This window comes from Rhea americana, unplaced genomic scaffold, assembly GCF_003343005.1.
Source record: "Rhea americana isolate MKP2758 unplaced genomic scaffold, rheAme1 scaffold_89, whole genome shotgun sequence".
Taxonomy (NCBI): domain Eukaryota; kingdom Metazoa; phylum Chordata; class Aves; order Rheiformes; family Rheidae; genus Rhea; species Rhea americana.
The window spans coordinates 1310423-1323565 of record NW_028187077.1 but is presented as its reverse complement, the minus strand read 5'-3'; the positions used below and the strand labels follow the sequence as shown (position 1 = coordinate 1323565).

The following is a 13143-nucleotide window of genomic DNA, read 5'->3' as shown; positions in this document are numbered from 1 at the left end:
GTCTGTTTTGCTTATCAGGTTTTGCTTCACTCTTGGGCTTCAGATTCTCTGTGTGCAGAGTTGAACAAGAGCTGTGTGCCGAATGAAGTTATTTCTGTAGAAACAGAAGAAACCCTCAGCTGTTCAACATAGCAGCTTTGAATGGACAAAAAAGGTTTAACCCAAACTATACTAACTTCTGAAGATGCTCTTAGTCCACTATCTTTTAAATCCTCATATAGCTTTATTTCCTACAATAATCTACGCTCCTTGCCCCATGTTGACTTGAAAGGTTTCTGCACACGTAAGAACCACAGACTTCTTCCGGACACTTAATTTCCTTTGGGAAGGGTTTAGCAAATTGATGATATAACATACTTCATACTGAGTCACTCAACTGGCATTTAGCTATCTGAAAAGTATTCTGCAGATTGCACACTCATTTTTCCTCTCCCATTGTGTTTTTGCAAATATTTCCACCTCCTGTCAGCTTATATAAGATAGCCATACTCACTGTTGCTGCTGACCAGCACACGAATGGTGTTTTGATCCAAGTGACAATTCACATTCACTATAGCCTTCCAGTCACCTGACATTCAGTTATTACAGGTGATTCAGACTTGATTCTTCATGATGAAAATGTTATTCTATTTCCAGGTTCCTGAGCAGGCTCCAGCTGTGAACTGGAGTTAAGTGTTTGGAGTAAAACTATTTTTTTCCCTCCAAGATATAAGCATACTTTTTGAGAAATAGATTATTTGAAATGTCTGTTAGTTTCTCAAGCCTTTAGTAATTCTTCTTTTTTTTTGAAAGGTAATCATGTTCATGTTATTCTCTGTTCTCTTTTTTCATGATATGTCTATTATTTATGGTATTTTGTCTAACTCAAGTGGCATTTCATTTGACACAAACACCTATGCTTCTAGATTCAAATATCTTTTGAATTTTGGCTAGCATTTCTCTGCTTTGTTCTGTTCAAATTTTGTCTGATCAGTTGGTTTGCTCTTATATTCTTTAAGTGACTATGATATGGGAACATCCAGCGCTCAAATACAAATCTTTATGAAGTAGTTAGCGTTTTTTTCCTTTCAACTCTTACACTGAGTCTGGTTTCAAATGTAACTTGCACAGCAACAGTAATAGATTTTTTTTTCTACGTAGATTTGRGGTGTAATCCTGGGCATACAAAAAACAGCAGGAGTTGTTTCATTGACTTGAAGACATCAGACTTTATTCATGGAGTAAAATTATTTCTCACTTCAGTTCCCTGAAAATTAGACATTCCCTCAAGGCGAATCCTCCGGGTTCCCCTCCTGGTACACAGGGAGAGATAGGCTCCTTTACAGAGTGGTTCATCTCGCTCCATCTGGCTGTGCTGGCTGTAGAARGAGCCCTGCTGGTCGGTGGAGACTGGGTGCTCGTTTTCAGGTTACACAACTGCAAGTTCTTGTATCTCAGAAAAGAACAATGTTTTTCATGGCTTCAGAAGAAGAAACATCCTGAGTTTAAAGGACAGCTATACTCTTAAAAAGATATCTGTGTAAAAATGGTCCTACAGGAGAAAAGTTCTATGTTTTCTGACTCTCTCGGGCTCCAGATAAAAATGTTTTTTGGAAATATATAATGGCAAAATTAGGATCTGGAAGCAGTCTTGGTTCTTGATAAAAGATTCTGGAGTAAAGTGTAACTTAATTTTTTTATTTTATTTGTATGTCCATGTTAGTTCTGCAGGAGTAAAATGAGCTAACAGTAGGTATATATATGTAGAATGAATTGGGGCACAGTTCTGCATTTTTAGGCAAAGTTTTCAAACATTTTCTTTAACTTTTGCTTTATATTGCAATATATATGCTATATATATATTGTAGCAAAGCTATATATGGCTTTAACTTTTAGCTTTATAATGACTGGACAATGGTACAATTAGACTAGTATGCAGCCATTAGCTGTGGCTAAATTATTTTTCACCTTTGCTATATTGGTAGCCTGCCAGTCCTTGTTTTTCTTCTTATACATGTATGACCAACCTTAGTTTAGATGCCTTTACAGATGTGAATGGACTAGAAATACCCGTAGTCTGATGTTCTTTATTTCCCTTCGTTGTCACTGTCTTGGGATAAATGATGTGTGTATAGTCTGATCTGTGAATAAACTGTTTCCTGTATGACAGAAATTTTGAAAATGTGGTTCCTCCTTCCTGCCTTTCCCTCCCCTACTGTACCTCTCAGCAACTTTTAGTCAGTTCCATAGACATGTTTCAGCAAACGCCAGAGCTCCTCATGAAGGACTATAAATCGTGCACATAATCCCTGCAGTAGACTAGTGCTTGAGTCCCTGAGTGAATTTGCATTGTTATGGTTACAAGGGATTTAAGGGCATYATCTTTCCTGTGCAAACGGTATTTAAGAGTCCTTCATGGATTTTCCTATATAGCTCTGGCAGCTAAAAGACGGATTGTAGAGCTTAAAAGCAGAAGTAAGAATTTATGCTTTTAAATATTTTCTCAGTGGGCAGACACGTTGTATAGAGATTAAACTAAAAAGAAATATATTTAAAAATACATTTATAGCAGTTTTGTCCAAGGATATTTTTTCACTCCTTGGTAAATTTGTTGGTGTGTCTGTTTCCATACTTGCATTGAAAAAGTTGCCAAATTGCAGCAACTTGTTAGGATGCAAATGGAAGAACAGGTCTGAATTTGTCAGCTATGGCAGCTCTCATTCTTGCCCCCAGATCTGAAGAAAACTTGCTAGTGGCCTGCAGGCCTCAAGTGCTTCCCCAAGGTCCTGTTCCCTTCTTTTACCTGGAAGGTAAAGAACCTTTACCTAAACACAGCCCTGATCTCCCTCGATGCTAATAGTGGTTGCTCTTTTTACTGTTTAGTGCTCTCTCATCRTGATGGGTAGTAGACTTGGTTTGTTGGATCTGCCTGGGTTGAAAGATTGTCTGAACAGGTTGGWGGGGGTGTCGGAGGGGGGGAGGACAAGCTTTCTGTGGAACAGTGCTCCTTATTAGCTGATGGCGAGGTTTCCATCTGCTAGGTAAATGGGCTTTGTCTATGTTATTGTGCCCTCACATGTAAGTGGGAAAAAAAAAAGCTTGTGCTGATTTTTTTTTTTTAATTGGATTTGAGCGTCCAGTATCTTGATGTAATAGTACATCATGTATGCAGGGCATTTGTAATGTGATTTATAAGCATGGCATTTATAAGGCCATGATGCATGAAGTTGTATAATATATTCCCTAGCATAAATTTGGAATTTTTTGTAGTTAACAAGGATGGGAAGCCATGCTGATTAAAAAAAAAAAAAAAAAATCAATCGTCATACATAAAACAGAAGAGCTCCTTATCTTAAACACTGGAACCTATTTGTACCTATTGCCTGTGAAGTCAGATATGCTTCTCTTGTGGTTTCTGAAGATAGCAAATTGATTTTAAGATATGCAAAATGTTTTTTCTATGCATAAAACTGTTAAATTTTGACTTATGGTATCTACAGACCTAGAAGCAGAAGAAGATGCCCCTTCTAATGGCTATAGAAAGCTGATAGACTCTGTTCCCGTATGTTGTAAATTGTTCCATTGCCAGCCAAGCAGGAGAGCTTCATGTTGGATRAGAGCGGTCACAGAGGGAAATGGTCTTTGTCTTCTTGGTTTGGCTATAGTAATTTAGGAAGGAAATGCCAGATTAGCAGAGAAGGAAAGAACATTCCCTTCTGTAAATTATTTTCAAAGGAATGACAATTTTTTAAAGCCATATACGGATTTATAGATTCTGGTAGAGTAAGACTGATGGGCAATGAAAGAAGCATGGCTAACCGTTCTGTTTTGTTAAGTTCAGATTAGTTTGTTTTGTTGATAAGCTTTCCTTATGTGTTGAGTATATTCTGTTTATGAAGCCTAAAGTATATATATGTTCATTGACTTGAGTGGATGCTTTCTATTATTTACAGTAGTGTATAATTATACACAGACTCAGACAAATGTAGCAGTGTAGTAGAGTCTATTTTTAGGCTCAGACATTTGTGATTATGATTTAATGTGCCAACCCTTAGCCAAGCTATGAGCAAGAAAATCTTATGAGGAAACAATGCTACCTCCCTCATGCTTAGCATGGTATGAGAGAAGGATCATCTGTACCAGGACAAAGCGTTCTGCTGTTTGGCTTCCTGTGTCCGCGTAGTTTCCTCTGTACTAGACAGACAGGATGAGTTAGTGAGGTAGAGCACACAGTTGCCGGACTGGAACAAATTGTTTATTTTCCATTGTTTGTAATCATGCATAACTTATTATGTTTGTTTCTTTTAATTTTGTTTTTTTTTTCAAGTGGGATTTTCCATTTATACTCCACTGGGAACCAGTTGTTCACTGTTGCAAGCGCTGCCTTCAGAGTGAAGTTTGTACCATATGTAGGGTAGTCCTAGGGACCAGTCATGTATCCCTTTGCTCRCAATAGACAGTGCATACCTATACAAGTAGCCTCTTTGACCATATAGCAAGCTGACTACATCTGTGTTCCTCCCCCCTACAGGACTCTCACTGGAATACAGTGCTGTGAAAGGTACTTGCACATGYCCACTGCTGGGCCTGCTCCGTCACTGCCAATTGGCCATTGATACTCATTACTCCTTTGGAAGTTTGTAGCATCTGAAAAAGAACAAGCAAAACGCAAACATATGCTGTGCTCAGAGTCAGGTTACAATAAGGACATATATTGGAAACCAAATATTCCCATTCTAAAGATACTTAACTGCTAAGCTGAGATGCTTGATGTTTTCTGAGGTACTCTGTTTGAATCTTTGGTTTGCCTCCATTATAACTGATGTAGCGATATAGTTAACATTTGCTATAAGGTTTACCTCCCTTGCCTCTGCATTGCTTCTAGAAGCACTTTTTATACCTTACCCTGCATTTTTTTTTGTATTAAGTATATCTTTCAATGTCTCAAGACAAGAATGTGATTTTTTTCTCCCCCTCAGGCAAACCACTGTCTGTATTCTTCTCCTGCTAACAGGACTTTTCTCTCTCTCTGTGGTTAGAGGTCAGTTTGAAGTGCAGGAAAGAATGATTATGATAACAGAAGGAAACAGGAAGAATCATGCTTTCTTTATCAATCTGTTTTTTATTATTGTTTTAATGTAAAACATTGTTTCAATTAAATGCTGACCTGTGCAGTGGTGTGTGCGTGCACATGCTGAAATGAATTCAGGCTTTGTTTGGAAAGTTGTGACCTCTTTATTCCTGTTTTGGATCAAGGCTGCTACATTTCAAACCCACTACTAGTGACTGAAATTTCACTCATATATTCCTAGTGGCGCTGGCATTAACAATCCTTTAAAGTAGTGTTTCCTCTGGCATTTTTCTGTGGTGTTCTCTCTCAGTCTTTTAAAAATGTTTAAGAATTCCTCATGTAATGAAAAGAAAAGATAGCCGTGACACAATTAGAATATATCAAATAGGCTTTGTGCTAAACTGGTACCTGATGGGACAGGCATATATATATGTATATGTATATAATAAAGATTAAGAACAAAGATCTCTATCAGCTACTTGCTTTCTCTGTGACCTAGCTTAAAGCCATGTTATTTATTCTTTCTTTCTTTTTTTTTTTTTTTTTTCTCCCTCTCTCTCTTTCTTTCTCTCTTTTTGATTCTTTCTTGCTTTTCTTTTTCTTGTTCTTTCTTTTTTTTTTTTTAATGAGCATGCCATATGAATTGACTTTACCAGAAAGAAACGTAGGACTCGACCCCCAGTCCCCCACTCCGATAAGTGCTTACTACCATGATGCTAGAAAAAACATGCCAATTTTGTTACTTGCTTGGATGTAAATGTTAAATCTGTGGGAATGAATCAGTGTCTTCTTGCTTAAGCTTTTAGTTTTGTTTAAAACGAACTGTTTTGGAGGAAGGAAAARGAAGGAGGGGGGAGGAATAATGATGAAAATTGTCTGGGATGTTAAAATGAGTCAGTTATGTTTTATATTTGTCCTCTGGTGACAAGGTTTTCATTTTTCTCCTTGGCCTCATGGAATGTTTTTATTTATATATCTTATTAGTTCTGGATGTTCTGCACAGGGGGAAACATGAATTACAAACCTTTTTTTCATTATTGTATTAAGGGCCTGAGTATTGAATGCAGGTGCTCAGACTCTGTCRTAATTGGCAGTTCATGGAGAGACACCAGCTGTACTGGTTCACGGGGGAGATACTGTATCTCTTCACACATTATATATATTGTAGGAAATGCAGAATTCCTGTCATTGTCAGAAACTGTGTATGTCTGTATCTGTAAGTGCCTCTGCAGAAAAAGACAGTAAAACATTGGAAGTTAACACCATGTCTGTTTTCACTGCACTTTCATGTAGTGCTGATGTTTTGTTTGATTAAATAAAGAAAGCATTTAATAAATATTTGTCCTTTAATGGTCGTGCATGACAAACTGGTGTCATGGTAACTGCCTCATTTTTTTGTAAAACATGACAAATTAGGTTTCATATCTGCATGTGTGAGGTATCTGAACATATGTGTGATTAGGATATAGGATATATGTAGTATATAGGATTATATTCATTGTTTATTAATATCCAAAATCACATACTTTAAGTTCATAGATCAAGGTTGGAAATAGAATTATATCCAAATTATATTAGGCCTTAAAAGACATAATGATATAGTAGGAAAATCATGATGCTTATGGRCATCTTAAATGAATAGGACTGTAGTTCCTTTTTTGGTGGAAGGCATGGGAAATTACAGATGCCAGTTTAGTCTTGCCAGAACAGTATTGATATATTAATGTGCAAGTGGGTGGGACTTCCGAAGCTTTTGAAGGATTGAATTATAGGGGGAAGCTGGGAATTAGTGTTAAAATTTATACTCATTGTACCYGAGTGATTTTGCCAGACAAAAGAGAAAGCAGAACATTTGCCTGTGTATGTTTGAAAAGTGTGATTACTGAAAGGAAAGAAGAACTGTTGACAGTGCTGAGCAATATAAAAACCGTGGAATGTTTGTTGCATATCAAGAAAAGTATTGGTATCTGACATCTTATTAGATAGCAAAGTAATGTCCCGGTGAAAGTCACCGAGATCACAGCAGTTGCATCATTGTAAGAGCAAATTGGAAAACARTTCTAATCACAGAGGAATGGACAAGGTTACAAATATCTTACGTGAATAAATTTAATACCTACTTCAAATATTTGTTATCCCTCTTCCTTCCGTGTGGTTTAAAAATATGTGTAAATCACTTTATAGATGTTTGCTGTGTTTCTCCTATTAGCCTCATTTCAGGGAATACAGGGCTGTTTGTTTCTGTATTTTGGAGCTGATTCAGTTTATATTCTGTCTGTGATCATAAAATCCCTTTTTTCTTGCTCTCTCCTCGGAAATATCTTGTACGTTCTTYGATGTAATTATGGCCTGACATTGAAAGATTCTTTTGAATATAATTTCATTTCCAGTGCTGCAGTGTGTTTTTATGTTGTACACTTGGTGTTTTGGGGAAACAGGATGAAATCTACATATTCTTATGTTTTTTGTTTTAATAGGTTTGTATGCACTGCGGAGAGCACTGGGAAAAAGAGCTAACCTGCTAGATAACGAGGTGGCGGGGTCAGTGATGATTACTTTCAATGACTTCCTGCAGGGGATGAATGATGTCAGGCCCAGCGCCATGAGGGAGGTGGCAGTTGATGTGCCAAAAGTAAGTTGTTTTTCTGCAATACAGTAGCAACATTGTTAAAGCCACGTTAAGAGTTGCAGTTGGACATTGAAGCACCCCACAAGAAAAGATTCCTTTTCTAAAGTGAGAGTCTCAAGCCTCCAAGAAGTGTTGTACATCATCTTTTTTGTTTGCATACTTCTCTATTTATAATTTTGAAGASCTAGTTACAAAAACTTAAATTCTTAATACTTTAAAAAGAGTTGGTAATGCAGGAGTATATCTCCTGGTCTGCAGTTGTGTGTGTTGAGTGGGTTAATGGAGTAAAAAGTTTAAGATGGCTGCTCAAAGCAGAACTTGAGTAGCTGTTTAAGTTGGAGCTTTTTGTCAAGCAGACATAGATTCAAGTAGAAACCAAATATTAATGTTTTTAATGAAAGTGTGTTGAAACAAGGCTGTGAAGAGACTAATTGGTGTGATTTTTATGTAAAGGATGCAGTTCATTCTGCTATGACCCAGATGTCTTCAGTAAGATTATATGATTTTAACTGAGGGCAGAATTAGATACTATAGGCAGGTTATCGCTGCTGACCAGTGATCATATGAGGAACTGTCATACATAAATAATTCTTTTGGCAGTGCCAGCCTCAGTCATGTTTACCCCACTTATCTGTTCCACTGGTAAGTACCACTTAGCCCTCTCAGTTATATAACAGTAGTTCATGGATGCACAACATAAACTGGACTGGGGAACTGATCTGGTTTAAGAGAAGTTGAAAAAAGAAAATGTTCTATTTAATCTTAGTAAATCTTCACTCTGCTAGCAGTTGTGACAGCTTCCCAACCTCCCTAACCTCTAGAGGAAAGCATTCACATCTCATTGCRTGAAGACAAGTCATTTGGGAATGAGTTTGTACAATTATAAACCCTTATTCCCAAACTGTAGCAGTGAGAAATAAAACCAGTGAACAGGATGCTGCATACAGCCAGCTCAGATGTCACACTTGGCTTGTTAGAAGTTCACACTGTGCGGTGAAGTGCTGGGTGGAAATACCTGGGTTGGCGCCCAGACAGCTTTTCCTGGAAATGGTGTAGTGGCATCAATATCCACCAAGACTAATTAGTTGTGCTGAGAATCAGAATTACTACTTCTCTTGTTGCTTACTGTGCTACTGGTTCTTGGACTCATGCCATTATCACTGTACTGGGCCTTTTAAATGTAGCAGCCCGTTTGGAATTAGATGGAGTGCTGCTAAACAGTGTAATAAAGGCAAGTATGATTGATTTGCTCAAGATCCTGCAGGAAATTTGTGACAGGGAATTGAATCCAGGTCTACCTACTGTTCAGGCTAGTGTTGCCACTAAACCTTCCTGCCAGTGGCATCCTCATCTGTTGTTTGTTTTTATTTTTTTAAACATCAGCTACATTACTGGAATACTGCTGAAATTCATTCCTTTATTGATGAGAAGGTAACAAGAACATAGCACAGATTCCTTTTACGCTAGCAGGACCTGCATTTTTACAAAATGATACATATTCTGTGAAGATATCAGATGAATTTTAGGCCAACTGCTTGTTGCCTGTGGTGAGTTTAAAGTGGAATGTAAGCATGAGATCCAGCAGATTTATTCAAAAAGCATGCCCTCCCATATCACTTTTATGAGGTACTAAAGCTCAGTTTAACCGCTATTTTGGCTGCAGAACTGCCTGCCTCCAAAAACTAAGTCATCTATGCATGTTCAGAAGAAACCTGAATATCTGGTAATACCTGGGACAGCTGTCCGTGAAAGTCAAAGCAGTGTAAGGGCTCCAGCATTGTAACCCACCAAGGCTAATTAACTCTTTGCCATTTATATTTGAGGTGAGGAGCTGCCTTAAGTCAGCTCAAGTCCATGGGATCATGGTAGGAGCTTGGTATTACTGCGGCTGCAGCTGGGTAGCTGGGATGGTGGCGCTGAGGAAGCAGGCAAAAGGAATCTGGACCACAGTGCTGTGTTATCCAGAGAATTTACATGGTTGATTTGTTGTTTGGAACATGGACTGTAGCAAAAAATGTGATACAGTTTCTAATTCCTTGGATACTTTCTTTTTTTTGAGAAGGGTGTGCAACATATTATGTTGCAGGCTTCTAATACTGATTTTTAACTATGTCTTAATCTAATTTTACAGATTCAGTTTGGCTTCTCTAGTTAAAGTTTAACTACTGTGGTTAAAACTGCATGCTTGATTGATTGTGCTAACATTTGCAGTTAATTAGGTGCTGAAGTACTGGGTTTGAGGACAACCCTCATATCCAAGAAGCCAGATGAATGCAATCACTGGGCAACTAATTTGTTCCATCACCTTGTGCCATTGATGGTGTCTCCTAGAACACTTTGATGGCATTACCTCTAAATGTCTGCTCCCCCAGCACCTGTTGGGAAACCTTTAAAATTACTCGCTTGTCACAAATCTGGTACTAATATTAATTGCAATTTCTATAAGCTCTTCCTTTTTACTACTTTTCCCCTCTTTCTATAGTGCTTATAGTTCGTGGACTTGGGCCACTGTTCCATTTAATACCTTATTAGTTGGCTGTTGGCTATGGTGTACTGTGATATGTTACTTATGTACTCTGCAGTAATTTACACCAACAAAAACTGCCTTATTCACACCATTTTTTTGCAATCATACTAAAATACAAAAATTATGGTTGGGGGAAAAAAAAATAAAAGATAGCATGAGCCAGACAGATTGCCTGAGGAAAGCTGGATTCCTGAAACTTTTTTTTTTTTTTTTTTTTTCTGGCTAAGGTGTCTGCATGCTCATTAGTTTGTGTAATTATCTTGTATTGATTAATCTCCAGATAGTTTCTGTCTGTAAGCATAGGCTTTGTCCTGCCTGCTCCCCCTGCACCAGAAGCTATCCAACTGGACAGGTAATTTTTGGGGGGGTGTACTGACTGTAACACTATTTGTCATCTAAAACACCCTTGCTAAAAATAACTTTAAGCATGAAATAAATGATCAGCTATAGGAATTTTTCCAAATAGAAGATGGAAGTCTGAACTATATTAATATTACGATCTTTTTGCTGTTTATTGCAGATACATTATTCAGTTGGCAGTCCACTTAGTGTGGATGCAACCTGTGGGCTATGCAGCTGATCATAAATGTACAGGCCAAATTAAGCTGATTTTTAACTTTGTATTTTTCAGATGGTGACCTTTTTTGTACTTCACTGTTTCAAAGTTGCCACGTGTAAATTGAACAAAAAGAGTGCAAACAAAGTAACTTATAAATAAAGCCACAAGTAAAGGAATTTTCTTGAAGTGCTCCTTCCCTTATTATCTTGACACCTTTGTCGTTAATATTTTTTTTGAGGCTGGTATTGCCTCTTATCACTGAAGGAAAATGATTATCTGTTGTTTCGTGGACTCCAAATTGTTCAGTCATTACAAAGATTGCTTTCTGAAATTTGCTGAATTTTGAGTAGGCTGTAAGGGAAAACTTAGTGTTCAAATCTTTCTTCAGTTCTTAGATTTTAGCGCTAATTGCTTGTCAGTTTGGGAGGCTAGTGGGCTAAAATGCTGTGTTGTATTCTATTGTCTTTTTTAATTAAGAACCTGGAAAAAGTTACTTTGTTGTGCCTATACTTATGGCAGTAGCTAAAGCACAAGAAGAAACTATATGAAGTGAGTTGGTTGGGTGGTCTTGTGCAAGTCTCTTTATTTCATGATGTCTCAGGATATTTGATAACTCTTATAGAATGCTTTGCAGTCTGCTTCTGAAAAGTACTCTCTGACAAGCTAGTTATGTTTTTATTAATGCACTCTTTAGTTGATTCACAACATGTGTTGTGTTGCCCATGCTTSTAAGACCTATGGCAATCAGCCACATTGTATGGATAATGAAAAAATGGTCTTTGGCATGTCTTGAGCTCTTTTCGTATTCCAAGTATATTCAGAGTTATTAATGGGGAAAGGAGCCAAAATTAAGTAAGTTTGGGAGGGTAGACAGAAAGTGAGGCTGATGCAAGGGGAGAGAAGTTTTTGTAGGTGGAAGTGCCACGGAGTGCTTTTGTGTTCTACGTTTCTGCATTTCTTTATGTGGCCACTTGCACTCTCATTGCCTTGTGCATGGGGTGTGAGTATACATTTCTCCTAGGTTCCCTCCAGTATCTTGTATTCCATTTTTACAGAACCTTTCTTGARCTTTGCTGTGTTACAGCCTTTCTAGAAGGCTACTTTTTTGCTGCAGGGATTTAGGAAATGCACATTGTAAATCAGGAGACTAATACTACAGTTGTTTGGAGAGTTGCACTATAGTTGCTGTCCCTCCCTCTCTTATGGGTCTTTCCGTAATTTTTGTAAAGTGCTTACCCGCTTCACTCACTCCACTGTAATTCAACACTCAGATCTGTGACTTTGCAACCAAAAGGTTCTGGATGAGACATCCTTTGCATGTGTGCTTTATTTCTTTATTGCTGCTGCTTAACAGCCTTTGGAGAGTTACTGTTCTGCCTCCTATTCTGAGCTCTGTTAACCTGGGGAGAACTAAAGATTATGGCCGTAATGAAATCTTGGTGTCTTGCATACTGTAGCAGAGCACTGTCTTTGTATCTGTAAGCTCAGCCCTAAGGCTAATCTTTTAAACCATTTCCACAGTGACAGAATATCACACTTCATTGCATTTGTTGCAAGGCCTTTCCTTTTTGCTCTTACGCAGGTAAGGATGTGCAGCTTTTTAATATGTGAACTATGATTTGCGTTAATCACAGTCAGGAAGTTACTGAGGCATGCAAAAACAATCCGCTGAGTTCTTCCAAATACATATCGGCTTACATAAATCTGAACAAATTCTTACTTTTGAGTGTTTTACTGTTAGTGGGCTGATTTTTCCACTTATCTACCTACTCTTAGAAGGAGAAAACAAGTATTTTGTTTAGAACTTGACCAGCAAGTGAAAATAGTGTTTTATTAGCTATTTTTACTTTTAATACTATTGCTCTTGGATTCTGTATGATTCATGGTAGTTAAAAATCTTCAAATGAGTTTCAGTATTCTGAAAAATAAAGCAGAACAGAAGAATACTTTCTAACTTTAGGCACTTAACTGAGATGCCTGACAGACATCTATCTCTTTGCCTCTAAAGGAAAGAGGGGGAAACTGAGAAACCGTCCATCCAACTTTGAAAAGAGTGTTCAAATCTTAGCTGAATTGCACTGTGATGGTGTSTCTCTGTCTCTTTTGAGTATGTTGAGAGCCAAAGATACCCATCTCAAAGTTAGCTGGTAAGAATTTGTCCTCCCGTTTCCYTCTTCCCTTCCAGAGTGTTGTGAAGTTTCTCACTGAGCTGTTTTTGCTGAATTTTGACAAACAGTTTCATTTCAAAACTAGAGACATTCTCTCAGCCCTTTTCATTTATGTGCTACCATTCCTTTGATTTGGTTTGTTTGGATTCATGCCTGAATCATGGAACAGGAAGCTTTTTTTTTTTTTTTTTTTTTTTTTTTTTTTTCCTG

At 37.6% G+C, this 13143-nt stretch overlaps 1 protein-coding gene across 4 annotated transcripts in view; it reads left to right on the top strand.

Moving 5' to 3' along the window:
* AFG2A (AAA ATPase AFG2A) overlaps positions 1–13143 on the top strand; it is a 201908-nt gene that overhangs the window by 20683 nt on the left and 168082 nt on the right. For all 4 annotated transcript variants that reach the window (XM_085323911.1, XM_085323914.1, XM_085323913.1 and 1 more), the window contains one exon: positions 7528–7682. In XM_085323911.1, coding sequence (XP_085180037.1) covers positions 7528–7682 — 155 coding nt within the window. The remainder of the gene's footprint in view (positions 1–7527; positions 7683–13143) is intronic.